We start from the raw sequence: 15,173 nt of genomic DNA on the forward strand, positions 1-15,173 counted from the left end.
ATCCCATATCATATATGATGGTAAAAAAACATTAGAAATTATTTTTGTCCTCTTTTGTGGGTGACATAGAAATACCGGGCGGAAGTCCGTCTGTCAATCTGGTCTTGTTAGTGCTCGCACGTATGCAATTCTTCCCAGAATTTATAAAACTTTTATCATAGGTTTATATCAGCATCGCCTCGGACAAATTCGAAAATCAGTATCGATAAACAATTTTTAAAGGAGTTATGCCCCTTGGTAATATCAATTTTATGGAAAATTGCATTGTTAGCGCTCTCATGTGTACAGTTCTTGTTAATTTTTATGAAACTTATATCATAGGCTTATATCAGCAATTTCTCGGACAAGTTCGAAAATCAGTTCCGATCGACAATTTTTAAAAGAGTTATGTTCCCTGGAAATATTAATTATATGGAAAATTGCAGTGTAATTGCTCTTTCGTGTACAATTTTTGCCAGATTTTTAGCAAATTTATATCAAAGGTTTATATCAGCAATGTCTTGGACAATTTCGAAAATCAGTGCCGATCAAATATTTTTTAAAGAGTTATGCCCTTATAAAAATTAATTGTAAATTATCAGAAATTGCATTGCATTTGCTCTCAAGCTTTCATTTCTATAATATATTTATTAAAACTTTTAAAGAGATTTTTTTTTGATAGTTATTGCCCTTGGACAAATGAAATATGTGCAACGCGGGGGACATTGGAGCTCTGTTCTTTTGTTGATATGTATATTATTTGAAACATAATATATTCACTCACCACTTTAGAACTGCGATTTTATCTGTTTTAATATTTGCGTTCGTCAAAGAAGTGTTAACAAGACCATCAATCGGTATATCGAGGCAAATACTCGTGAAGTTTAAGGAAAAGACACAGTAATGCTTTCTGTGTACGCCCCAAATCGGGAGTACAGCTGCTGCTAATTGAGTGTAGGAAGGTTAGTTTTCTGTAATTTCATTAACTGCAAGCATTCTGTCTGACGCCATTATTATTATTTTTTTTTATGTAAAGGTGTTTTTGTTGGGGTCTGTATTATAGAAATCAGTACTCTTTTAGACCTATTTAAAGGTTTGTACGCTCAGTATCTTTAGTTATTTCACTGATCATTGACCATACTCGAAAATATAGGGTTGAATACTAAATTTTTTCAGGCTATGGACAAGGTACTAGGCGTATGATATCGTACAAACACCTTTCCAATGTTGAAAACTGTTTTTTGACCTCTAGATGTTTGTTTACGTTAACGTTTACATCATATCTCAATTTATTCGGCTTATTTTGCATTATTAAAAGACGAAATAAACCAGAATCAAAACAGCAAAACAATGTTTATCGAAATAATTTTACATAAAGGATAGTACTGTTTATGTGAAGTTAAAAGTCACAAGTTCAAAAGAACACAAAAAACATATTTAGCTCACTGACATATCAATAGATTACAATAAGAAAAACAAATATTTTTGTAACGGAAAAATATTTACCTTTTCTGTTGAATTTATATTTAAAGTCATAAATTAATAAGTTTTATATACTTGAACGGCTAGTTTGACTATAAAACATGTGTACATAGACTTTCTTTAGATATCTAAAGAGTTTATCTGTAATAAATAGTATGTTTGTGCTTTCAGAACATAAAAGACCAGGCACTGTCTATATCAGGATATCTAACATTTGTAAGTAATTTGACTATTTTAATAAACTGAAAATGTAAATAGAACTGTGAAAATTTGTAGAATATGCACAAGACATTTATTTTGTCAAAGTAAGAAAACAGCAAATCAACCCAACCCCACCCAATACCGCAAAAAAAACAAAAAAAAAAAAAACACAAAACAAAAAACAAAAATGAAAACAAACAAAAAAACAAAAACAAAAACAAAATCAAAATCAATACAAAACAAAACACATACACAAATGGTTTAACTGTATTTCGTCACTCTATTTTTATCTGTTGTGCTAAATTTTGTCACAAATTTGGTTCAGTTCTGAATCTGTTTGAAATATTCATTTTCTAACTAGAGATTCAATATTACCTTACATAACTGTCTTTTATGACCTACATCTGTCGTGTTTGCTTAATGTGTAAAGAGTAGAAAAGAGTTGAAACCGCCGCTTACATCTTAGTTGTGAGATATAAATTATCCTTTAAATGAATAATACTTTTAATTAGGAATCCCCATCTTGTCTCTTCAATGCTATGAAGGGACGACAAAGCTTCTGGATTACTCGATTTCTCATGTCATTGCTTTAAGAATAAACGATGGTATTTTATATTTTGGTAAACCCCTGTTCCGTTCATGTTTGTATGAGTACTTTTAATTTCGTAATTGGGTTTGGTGGAGTAGTGGTTTTTTAAGTGTTCATGTTGGTGCCTAACTCTTAATGAAGCAGTCAATTCAATATAACAGTATGTTTGTCTGCAATGATGTAATATAATTATCACACAGTATAACACAGTCTTTGCTACGTTTTAAGGGGTTGAACTGTGGTGCCCATTAAATTTTATTCAGAACATAAATGTTTGCTAGTATCACAGCAATCACAGATATTATTAAATCGGAGAGCGTTTTAAAAATTTCTTTTCTCACATTTCGTATTTTCTAAAATAGTCTTTTACGTCTTGTTCCGATACTGTAAATGTTTCATATCTTTGTGTGACTCAAGATATTGCAAGTTAATTGACAACTAAAAACTTACCAACACGTTTTTTTAATTATTTAACCTGCATGTTTATTTTCCCCCTTAAGAATTGGAGAGACACTAGATTAGATTGGTCTGATCCTGCTAACATGACACAGGATTATGGAAGTATTGATTTTCTATTCAGTAACGAAGAATATGTTTGGAGACCGTCAATTATCATTGAAAATTCGTAAGTAGATCATCGATGTAACCAAAGATTCAATTAATTGCCAATATTTTGGATACATTCAGCAATACATGTTTACGTTTAAAACTTTGTGCATTTTGAAAATAGAATGAAAGGATATTAGCCGGTGAGATTGAGTCATGTGACAATCTGAGATAATTCGATAGTGCATTATAGGGCATGTCATGGTGACAATCCCAGTGCCTTATACGGCATGTCATGTGACAAGCTGTGCGAGAATGCATTATTGCCTTATAGGGTATGTCATGTGACAATCTCAGTGCGATAATGCGATAGTGCGATACGGCATGATTAAACCTTGGAATGATTTTTGTCTCGCCTGCGACGAAAGTCGCAGTATGCGAGACATATGTATTACTATTTGTATGAAGCTTTACATTTCAGAAGGTAGAAGACCTGGATGATTCATATCTTGTATGCAGATACCTTATGTTACGAAGTTTCCGTCAATCATATGTCCATTGTCCATGACCTCATTTTCATGGTTAAGCGACTAATTGAAAAAAAAATTGAGTTTTTTTGTCATGTAAATTTCTCACATATCCAGAAATCAACGACACTTTGCTTATTTGAATATTATACTAAAGAAATCGCATACGGGTCACGGAAATTATATTGAAATGATAGGGAATTTTGAAAAAAAATGTCTGTTTTAACTTTAATTCAAATGATAGACAGGTTGTGGGGACAGAAAATAAATATACACAACAATATACACCATTTAAACGAGACATAATGACTGTCGTTACAAAAATCAAGTTTCCTGAGCTATTTTAAAAATCGAAGCGAGAGGTTTTTAACATTGCAGTATAAAATACAGGCTAAAATGGCTGAAACGTCAAATTTGCAAACTTCGAGTTGAAAATTGGCTAACAAGGTCATTACAAAAACAGGTTGCAGGGATGAAACTTGAAACTTGAATGTCCAAAGAATAAGCAAGTCCAAACCGTTGAACTCTAGGTTCCCACGTAAAGTTAAAATGCCCCTATTTCAAGAAGAATAAACTCACGAAAACACGAAAAATTCACTAAATTCGCGTTCATTGTTTTAATTTTGACCGCCTGACAACTTTACGGAAATATCAGAGTGATTATAAACAAGGACTCTGTGACGGGCAACTTATAATATCCGTGTTTTAAAGATTTTAATGATATTAAGACAGTCCAGTTCAAACTATTATCACGTGGTACAATTCTCATTTACATATTATGAATATTAATTAGCAAAAGTACTACTAATTTCTGGCTATGACTTATAATGAGTAATAGGATAACTATATTTGGTATATTGGTTCTTGCAACGTCTACATGTCCGTCAGACAGAGTTTACCTGACCTCAACCTCATTTAATGGATCAGTGATCAAGATTAAAGTTACGTGATTAGGTCCGTTTCTCAAATACTATAAGCAGTAGGTCAACGATATTTGGTGTATGGAATAATTGTAATGAGTACATGTCAGTTTGGCAGGTTTCATCCGACCTTGACCTCATTTTCATGGTTCATTGGTCAATGTTAAGTTTTTGTGTTTTGTTCTGTTTTTCAAGTACTATTAGCAATAGGTCAACTAAATTTGCTGTATGAAAAGATTGTAAGATGTACATGAATATCTGGCAGGTATCATCTGACCTTGACCTCATTTTCATGGTTCATTGGTCAATGTTAAGTTTTTGTGTTTTGGTCTGTTTTAAAGTACTATAAGCAATTGGTCAACTATATTTGGTGTATGGAATGATTGTAAGGTGTACAAGTCTGTCTTGCAGATATCATCTGACCTTGACCTCATTCTTATAGTTCATTGGTCAATGTTAAGTTTTTGTGTTTCGGTCTGTTTTTCAAGTACTATGAGCAATAGGTCAACTATATTTGGTGTATGGAAAGATTGTAAGGCGTATATGTCTGTATGGCAGTAATCATCTGACCTTGACCTCATTTTCATGGTTCATTAGTCAATGTTATGTTTTTATGTTTTTGTCTGTTTTTCAAGTACTATAAGCAATAGGTCAACTATATTTGGTGTATAGAATGATTGTAAGGTGTACATGTCTGTCTGACCTTGACCCCATATTTATGGTTCGTTGGTCAATGTTAAGTTTTTGTCTTGGCTTGACGGAGTCAAAAAGCGAGACATAGGTATGCTGTCGGCGGCGCCGGCGGCGTCAACAATGTATTAGTTTGTGATTAGGTCTAGTTTATGGTGAACCATATCCAGAAATCAACGCCACTTTGTTTATTTGAATATTATACTAAAGAAATCGGATACGGGCCACGGAAATTATATTGAAATGATAGGGAATTTAGAAAAAAATGTCTGTTTTAACTTTGATTTAAGTGATAGACAGGTTGCCGGGGCAGAAAATAAATATACACAACAATATACACCATTTAAACGATATATAATGACTGGCGTCGCAAAAATCAAGGTTCCTGAGCTATTTTAAAAATCGAAGCGAGAGGCTTTTAACATTGCAGTATAAAATACAGGCTAAAATGGCTGAAACTTCAAATTTGCAAACTTCGAGTTGAAAATTGGCTAACAAGGTCATTAGAAATACAGGTTGCCGGGGTGAAACTTGAAACTTGAATGTCCAAAGAATAAGCAAGTCCAAACCTTGTATGTGTAGTCGTTGAACTCTAGGTTTCCACGTAAAGTTAAAATGCCTCTATTTCAAGAAGAATAAACTCACGAAAACACGAAAAATTCACTAAATTCGCGTTCATTGTTTTGATTTTGAACGCCTGACAACTTTACGGAAATATCAGAGTGATTATAAACAAGGACTCTGTGACGGGCAACTTATAATATCCGTGTTTTAAAGATTTTAATGATATCAAGCCAGTCCAGTTCAAACTATTATCACGTGGTACAATTCTCATTTACATATTATGAATATTAATTAGCAAAAGTACTACTAATTTCTGGCTATGCCACAAGTGGTAGGTCAATGATATTTTGTTTGCAGTTGTATGAGCATTGACACATCTCATTTCCATGGAGATTATTTAGCCCTGACCCCTCAGTCATGGTCTATTGACTTTGAAACTTTTGCTTAGTTTACATGTATTAGTTTGTGATTAGGTCAGTTTATGGGGAACCACTAGTTGTAGGTCAATGATATTTGGTATGCAGTTGTATAAGCATTGCCATATCTCATTTCCATGGAGATTATTTGGCTCCGCCCCCTTAGTCATGGTCTATTGACTTTGAAAATTTTGCTTAGTTTACATGTATTAGTTTGTGATTAGGTCAGTTCAAGGGGAACCATTAGAGGTAGGCCAATGTTAATTGGTATTCAGTTGTATAAGCATTAGCACATCTCATTTCCATGGAGAATATTTGGCTCCGCCCCCTCAGTCATGGTCTATTGCTATTGAAAAATTTGCTTAGTTTATATGTATTAGTTTGTGATTAGATCAATTTAAGATGAACTGCTAATGTTCAGTCAATGATATTTGGTATGCAAATTTATTGGTATTTGCAAGTCTTATTTCCATGGAGATTATAAAGGCCCACCCACTCATCATGGTTCATTGACTTAACCTTTACATAGTTTACAAGTTAATGTTTGTGTTTAGGTTTGTTTAAAGGGAACGACTTATGATAAGTCAATGGTATTTGGTATGCAGCTGTATTAACATTGGCACATCACATTTCCATGGAGATTGTTCAGCCATCTACCTTCAGTCATGGTTCATCGACTTTGAATATTTGCATATTAAACTTGAAATCATTCGAAATAAAGGAATGTATATCCCTTCTGCATAAATATGATTCCTTGTCCCGTTTTGGCATTATATATCTGATTTCAATGTTTTGATGAAATTCTGCATATTTTGGCATCAAGAAAAACAGAAAATACATTAATTGTCGACATGCGCAGTTAAATTGGAACGTTTAATGTTAAACACCTGCAAAATGGAATTAGCACAGCCTTAACAGTTGAAAAGAAAAATGTGTACTGGCTTTTGAAATTTTTTCTGATCAAATATTAATATCCTACGTTTGCAAAATGGAGAAAATGCCTCAAACTATTACCTTTTCCAAAAACTGTGGTCTATACCTCACTACATTTTAAGCCAATTTTTCAATTTGTGCAAACTTGTAAAAAATATTGTACATGATTGAACGTTTCCTCTAGGTCTATATTTTAGGTGTTTAGATTAAGTAGCATCTTTTGTATAAAATAGTATAGTTCATTTACTTTGTTTCCTACTGAACCTAGTATCATCGTCATTTATAAAAGAAAAAAAGGTGTCAATATTGAGTCCAGAACGCCAATGCATCAAAGAATGGGTGAATTTAAATGTAGTTCTCTTTGCGTACTTCTGCTTCCTCAACCAATTAAAAAAAAACAGGTTATTTTCTGTTCTTTGGTCGGGTTGTTGTCGTTTTGACACATTCCCCGTTTCCATTCTCAATTCTATGATATGACCAAAGTTCTGAAAAGGCCGTTAAACATCAGCAAACAAACAAAGATTTCTTCAATATTGAACTTAAAATTAAGAACTTGTGAAACAGTTCTATATAGGTTAAGTTGAAGTCATCTATTCCAAAATTAACAGGCATCATCCTAACTTTGTTGCTAGTTATCACTACAAACCAGTAAAAGTCTGAAATGGCCTATATCTATACTCGACTGTACTGATTTTTACTCGACCAGTCTGAATTGGTCTGAATTTTACTCGACATTACTCGACCCCAGTCTTAACCATACATGACCGTACTGATTTGTACTTGACCCTTATCTTTGACATTGAAAATAGTTTGAACTATTACTCGACCAGTCTGAAACAGTCTTAACCCATTCTCGACCTGTACTCGACCAATTTTTTCAGTCTAAACCATACTCGACCAAAGGTCTGAACAATACTCGACCAGTCTGAACCACACTTGACCAAAAAACATATACTTTTTTTTAATTTTAGCTGTTAAAATTAATTTCTTTTTTTCTGACATGACAATAGCCACAATAAAATAAAGATATATATAAAAACATATTCTTACATCCTTACATGATTCTCAGATTTATCAAATAGAGATGGTTAAATTAAATTATCTTATATAATAATTTAATTATATTAATTTTAAAGTTTTAGAGTTTTGTTAAAAAAAAAATTTCTTTTAACTAAAAACCACACCTTTACTGAGGGTAATAAAACCTTATTAAGGTGCTTCTTGTTTGGCATGTGTTTTTTTTTTTTAAACGTAATTTTCCTAAATTCCTAAAGAAAAACTATATAGGTTTCATGGTTACATACAATAGTTATATAATTATCTTTTTAATGAGGTAACAACAGCCAAAAAATCACTGAAATTGTTTAACCTTATATTAGAAATATATCTATTCTTATTATAATTTGGGATATATTTTATATAATATATATCAAAAAGGGATACAAAAATTAAAGAAATAGATGAAATGTTTCTTCTGATTAGTGGTAAAGTATAAAGTAATACCTCCAGCTTGGGGCAAACTCGTTAAAAGATCAAACCTGGTCTGAGAGTATTATAATTTCTAATTAACATTCATTAAAAATTGAAACATCCTGTAAAACTTTAATCACAAGGCCTTTTGAATTCACTAGATAAGTAATAAACGAGTTTAAGAAAAAAAGGGCTTTCTTTTTACCTGTAAAACACACATATACTGAGGTAATTAAACCTTATTAAAGTGCTTCTTGTATGCCATGTCTTTAATTTGACAAAAGTTATTTAAACTTTGGAACACATTTCCTTTTTTAAATTGTTATCAAGGATTGCTACGGAAGTTCTATTATCATGATTATATTAAATTCTTGGTTTTACAAAACAAAGGTGTGATTTTTAAAATTTATTATGTTGCTTTATATACTATTTTAAATATATTTTAATAAAAAAAATGTTCACTGCATTATTAACTAAACTCAACTGACACCATAAATCTAAACAAAGCTTAAGTAAATGGTGAAAATTGTCCGGTAACCATAAAATATATCTGAAACATTAAAAAAAATTTTGAATAACATTGAAAATATAAGTCACAATTCAGTTTTGAGATTATTTGATCAGCTTGTTTTATTTTTATTTTAAAGGTGATATATATATATATATATATATATATATGTAAGTGTTGATAAATATGGTGTTGAATTTATATTATGTTTATTGTGAAATTTTGGTTTCAATGCCATATTGAATACATTTTAAATTTCAAATTGTTGTTCAAATTTCTAGCCAGGGGAAATAGCTGTTAAAAACAGTTCCTAAATTGACGAAATACAATAGATAGATACAAAAGTTAGGTCTAGGTTGGATAAGACTTAGTCGAGTATGGTTCAGACTAGGTCGAGTATGGTTCAGACTAGGTCGAGCATGGTTCAGACGAAAATAAAATGGTTTTGTACTGGTCGAGTAAAGGTCGAGTACAAGTTCAGACTGTTAAGTATGGTTCAGACTACAGTCGAGTATTATCAAGTAAATTTCAGACCAATTCAGACTGGTCGAGTAAAAATCAGTACAGTCGAGTACAAATATAGGCCATTTCAGACTTTTACTGGTTTGTAGTGTATATATGAAATGTATTGGAAGGCACAAAAGTTAAACTTAATTGGTGAATTTGACCAGAAATGTATTTCAGATGTAAAGATGTAAATAATTATGAAATTTAAAGACCCATAGATTTAGGGATGATTTTTTTATAAGCCAACACTAAACTGACCAGTGTAGGAAAATCGGTCTATCAAGTTAAACATCATAAAGCATATGCCAACCGCCACAGTCTTTTGTATGGCTTACGTCTTTTCAGAAGTTTTTTTTTATAGATATGATACAGTTAATTACATATTCACACATTATGAAAATCTACGATTTTCTTGCAGGATACAGGATATGGGAGTAATTAGCGACAAATCAACACCTATGCGTATAACACACACGGGAATAGTAATTTGGAGCCCATCGGGCATTTTTGTAGTAAGCTGTGAATCTGACACCACGTATTATCCATTAGATACACAAGACTGCAAAGTAAAAGTTAGTTCTAAGGCCTACACAATAAATGAAGTATCTTTAATACTGGCTTTAAATCCTGTTATCTTAGATTTTTATTCAAAAAATGGAGAATGGGACCTTGTGTCAGCATCAGGATTAGATGTCAGGGATACTGCCATTGGACAGTCTTCATTTTCAAGTGTTGATTTCGATATCAAACTTCGACGTCGTCCAGTTTTCCACATTATAAACACGCTGTTTCCAGTAGTTATGATGGCCATTCTGATTGCAATGGTATTTAAACTTCCTGTGGACTCTGGCGAGAGAAACGGATTTGCATTAACAGTGCTTCTGGCTTATGCTGTATATCTGTCAATTATTTCAGAAAATATTCCCAGCACTTCTGTTTCAGTTTGCTACCTGTGTAAGTATACAGAACTTTTCTAATATCAAAGAACGGGCAATCTTTATTGTACATGATTATGAACATAGCAGGTATACCACTTCAACGATTTATTTCATAATCATACTGGAAAAAAATATGCATCATGCGAACGAGGAGTTTTTATCAAGAATTAAGAATTGTTTTGTATTACAATTACCTACTTATGACCGTTATGGAGTATCCGTTTCACAGATGACAACGGATATGTTCCAATAGTCGTAACTACAATCCCGTCCCCTTTTCACCGAATGTGACCTTCATGATTAGACTTATCGCCGGGTTTGTACTAACATGAGCAACACGACGGGTGCCACATTTGGAGCAAGATCTGCTTTTTGGTGGGGTTCGTGTTGCTCAGTCTTTTTTTCACCATGGCGTTGTTAATTTATTTTAGACTTATGAGTTTGAACGACCTTTGGTATTCTTCGCCTCTTTTCTGTACCATAAATTTTAGCTATTCCTCATAAATGAATGTCCTTTTCATAGATTAAAAATTAAGTATCAAAGAACCTGTAAAATGCGATACCGGATCAAAATGATACTTACTAAAAGAGTGACGAAAGATACCAGAGGGACAGTCAAACTCATAGATCGAAAACAAACTGACAACGCCATGGCCAAAAATAAAAAGACAAACAGACAAATAATAGTACAGATGACACAACATAGAAAACTAAAGACTAAGCAACACGAACCCCACCAAAAACTGGGGTGATCTCAGGTGCTCCGGAAGGGTAAGCAGATCCCGCTCCACATGTGGCACCCGTCGTGTTGCTTATGTTATTACAAATCCGGTAAATAGTCTAATTTGGTAAGTCACATTCGTGAAAAGTTAAGGCTATTGTAGTTACGACATAAGGAACATATCCGATATCATCTGTGAAACGGTTATTCCATAACGGTCAACCAACTCGTGATGGCGTCCGTAAAATTTACGAAGGGATGATTTCAACTTCACCATTTGGAACTCTTGGTTTAATAGCTTCCTTGTGAGCAGCAATCCTCTATCAAGAAAATCATGATAGGAAATACAAGCCCTGGAATATCGTATCAATTGGGAGATATATACTCAACTAAAGTTGATGCGTTGGAATCGCTGTCCCGGCAATAGTTATATCTTACAATGGAAATAAGTAATTGGAATATAAAACATTTCTGGATATATTACAACAGAAATAGCTTACCCCCCCCCCCCCCCCAAAACCTGAGTTAATCCGCGGATTTGGTGGAGTTCGTGTTGCTCAATCTTTGATTTTCTGTATATATTTTGCAGACTGTTGTTCGTTGTTTTTTTTTATAGTGTTTTTTGTTTTGTTTTTTATAATGTTTTTGATTTTCCTTCGACTTATAATTTTTCATAGCTCCCTTGATATTTTCTGTCTATTGTTATCTAAATTTAAACTGAGGTAACGATTTTGGGATTTCAGTAACGGATAACAATCAGCAAACTGATAGTTTAAAAATCCAACAGAAAGTCCATAATTTTAAGACAACTTCAACCCAACGTATATCACACAGATATTATTTTACAAACAACAATTTTGAAAACTTCCTCACTATACTGATTGATGAAAGTGTTTTTTTGTTTCTATTTCAGCCTTATACCTGGCGTTTGTTTTATTCCTTGCTGCAATGTCAGTAGTTTTGACCATATTTGTATTGCGTGCGCACTACGGGACCGGTGAAATCCCTAAACTTCTGAAAATTTTATTCAACTGTACATCACGTTCAAAAGTCGATGTTGAGATATTAGAAAAATCAGATGTAGGAGAATACGAACACGAAGAAAATAAACTGACATGGCAAATAGTTGCTGTAGGGATGGATACTGTGTTTTTCTATGTTTACGTTGTGTTAATTTCTGTTGTTACGTCTGTACTCACAGTAGCATACATTATTCATTATCGTAGTATTTAGTTGTTGCGTCTGTACTCACAGTAGCATACATTATTCATTATCGTAGTATTTAGTTGTTATGCTGTACTCACAGTAGCATACATCATTCATTATCGTAGTATTTAGTTGTTACGTCGATACTCACAGTTACATATATTATTCATTATCGTAGTATTTAGGGCAGAGGTCACATGTGTTACTTGCCTGCATATACTCAACTCAGTTCTAAGTTCATCTAGACAAATGTCACGTGCTATTGTTAATTTTATTTTAAATATTGTTTTAACATTGTTAGTAATAGAAGCCTTTTCGTTTATTAAAAGTGCAACTTTATGAAACATTTTTAATCGTTTTTTTAATTCAGTAACATTTATTATTTTCTGTTTTTCAAATTATTCTTCAGCAAGACGTTAATGAACGAATATACAATCAATCATTATTCTTCAGCATTACTCGACACAATTCCGCCTCTCTTTAATTCCTCGATCTGATATTTATATATTTCTACCAATATTTCTGTTTCATTTGACATACATTAACTTTGTGTAGGATAATATGATTACGGCAAGGAATTTTTATAAACTTCTGGCAAAGAAATTTCCTTGACGTTTTTCATTGTCAAAACAATGTACATTCATGAAAAAGACAGAGACATAAGACTTGAATTCATTACTAATTTACTTGCCCAATAACACTTTTCACTATTCATTTCCACCGAATACATTGCAAATACGTCATCCAAGGAGGAACTCTTGCAACGTTGGCGTCAATCTCACGGACATCCCGGATAATGACCTTATGACATCATAACGACATGACTAAACCACATGTTTTGCCATGATTTTTAACGTCAGCATGACATTTGGACAATACCAGATTTGACCCAATGTTATCATGTATGTTTAAAAAAAACCTCTTGACACAACTATTATTTGGATGAACAAAGCAATTAGATTTATACGATTAAAAATTACCAAATTATAAAAAACAAGTCTGTTGCTACTCTGCTTGAGACGATTTTTACCACATTGGGCTAAAATGAATACCAGATTAAGAAAGGAATGACATTTACGACAGGAAAAATACACGGAGAAATACACAAACAATTTGTCATGAAATGAGAGAACAAAAAGAATGAATAAATTGTTTGCCCAGAATGAAAGATATTTCTGCAAATGTGATAATGGTCGGGCTAGCTGTATGAAGATCCGATTATGTTCACATATGTTGAAAGAAAACGGAACAAAAATCCATATGCATAACTTTTATAATAAATCTATAAAAGATAACGTCTAAACTCATCACACTCAATAAACTTTAAATCACAGACTGATAAAGCAACAGAAACAAAACATGCATTCTACAATATTATCTTAAAATATAGATATAATCTGAATGACATCATCTTAAATACACATATTTAGAATCCATAATGCTATATGAATTGATCAGAATAAAGTAAATTTCATATTGTAAAAGTTGCTCTCACATTTATTTGTTTGTTTATTTTCTTTTGCAGGTATAGACTTTCTTCGCTATAACTTGAAAATGCACTGTCTTATCTTTCTTAATGTTAAATTCTCCCAACAGAAACAACTTGGTCTTGAATTATGTTACATCACAAATATCATACAAGATACAAGTCGTTTACAATTTTGTATGACTGTTTTGACCCTTCCAGATCCTTTCTGTTTTCAAATTTTGTCATTTCCCCCCCTTTGTAAATCAGCATTTTCACTGTACTCTTTTTTTGTGAATCGTTTGAACACAATGTAAATTAAGCTGCACAAATTTATAATCAGCATCTGATTTCACCTGTATGGCTGTTCGCGCCTGATGAAGCTAGTTTGTCTATCGAAATAGTGCGTGAATCTATAAAGTATAACAACTATTTTTATTACTTTCAATAGCGTATCAAATCATATTCTTAGACATTTATATATATATGTATATACTCTTCGATGGATACGTTGTGGTTTTTGTTTTCTTGTTAATATTTTTTTTTGTGCTTCGTGTCCATCTGATGACAGTTGGTTTCCTTTCTTGAATTGTTTCACATTTTGTCACATTGGGTCCTTTTATAGCGTACAGTTTAAATTTTGCTCAGTGTTAAATGCTCTATCGTGACCTATAGTTTTTTACGTTTTCGTCATTGCGTCTCTGGTAGATAGTTGTTTGGTAATTATATCATATCTCCTTATTTTTATATATGTATTGTGGCGGTTGTTTTGGATTTTTATGAAATGTTGAATTCGTTAAAAAATTTGTTGCACGGCTCAATACTAGTATCGAAAAATGATAAATTGTTGCAATTATACTTTCAAATATTAAAAACATTAAATAAATTAACGATGTGTGAAACAGATCAAGAGCCTATAGAATGCATTAAAAAGCGCCCTATTTCTATGTTTCGATTGCGATTTTTTAAAATAATTTGTTAAAAAATTGTTATTCGCAACTATTATAATATGAAATTGTTATAAATTAAGACCACATGATTCAGTGTTTCGGTTGAAATCCATTAATTTCGACATATTTAACAAAAAAAGGACAAAACAAATACAACGTTGTGCATGCGTTTCGCTTCAATATCACTCTTTTTTTACACCGAAATTCAAACGGCCTCAACTATGTGGGTACCTCCTGCTTCAAAACAGCATTTATCAAAGCAGTCTTTCTTAGAAATGCATTCATTTCAAATTTTTCATTTACAATTTATCAAAGACCAAAGAATTAGACATTGAACGTAACTAAAGTGGAATCCCCGTTAAATGAAATTGAAAAAAGTGGAGAAGTGACTTTACGCAACTACAATATATATCAAGAAGACACTTATTTTCCAATGAAGGGAAATCAGAAAAGCGCTTTGGACGCATCAACATTAGAAAATGTTATTTTCAGTTTCTAGCACTGGGTCGATGCCGCTACCGGGGGACTGCTAGTCCCCGAGGGTATCGTCAACACAGTAAG

At 32.5% G+C, this 15,173-nt stretch overlaps 2 protein-coding genes and 1 long non-coding RNA gene across 17 annotated transcripts in view; 2 read left to right on the forward strand and 1 right to left on the reverse strand.

Moving 5' to 3' along the window:
* The window catches only part of LOC127698684 (serum paraoxonase/arylesterase 1-like), a 244,324-nt gene that overhangs the window by 83,838 nt on the left and 145,313 nt on the right, over positions 1 to 15,173 (forward strand). The window lies entirely within an intron of this gene.
* Positions 1 to 15,173, reverse strand: part of LOC127698712 (uncharacterized) — a 99,954-nt gene that overhangs the window by 11,197 nt on the left and 73,584 nt on the right. The gene's annotated exons all lie outside the window — the stretch shown is intronic.
* LOC127698691 (neuronal acetylcholine receptor subunit alpha-3-like) lies at positions 1,547 to 12,523 on the forward strand. The gene is made up of 4 exons (XM_052202317.1): positions 1,547 to 1,677; positions 2,752 to 2,876; positions 9,751 to 10,286; positions 11,905 to 12,523. The coding sequence occupies exons 2-4, from the start codon at positions 2,794 to 2,796 to the stop codon at positions 12,222 to 12,224; spliced, it is 939 nt and encodes a 312-aa protein (XP_052058277.1). The 5' UTR covers positions 1,547 to 1,677; positions 2,752 to 2,793; the 3' UTR covers positions 12,225 to 12,523.

Source organism: Mytilus californianus, unplaced genomic scaffold (assembly GCF_021869535.1).
Source record: "Mytilus californianus isolate M0D057914Y unplaced genomic scaffold, xbMytCali1.0.p SCAF_4, whole genome shotgun sequence".
Classification (NCBI taxonomy): domain Eukaryota; kingdom Metazoa; phylum Mollusca; class Bivalvia; order Mytilida; family Mytilidae; genus Mytilus; species Mytilus californianus.

What these genes read in the sequence shown, in the direction of transcription:
- LOC127698691 (XM_052202317.1), top strand. Translation starts at nt 2,794, where the DNA reads ATGACACAGGATTATGGAAGTATTGATTTTCTATTCAGTAACGAAGAA. An exon ending in TCAATTATCATTGAAAATTC is followed by an intron (nt 2,877 to 9,750) that starts GTAAGTAGATCA and finishes ATTTTCTTGCAG; the next exon opens with GATACAGGATATGGGAGTAA. An exon ending in TGTTTCAGTTTGCTACCTGT is followed by an intron (nt 10,287 to 11,904) that starts GTAAGTATACAG and finishes TTTCTATTTCAG; the next exon opens with CCTTATACCTGGCGTTTGTT.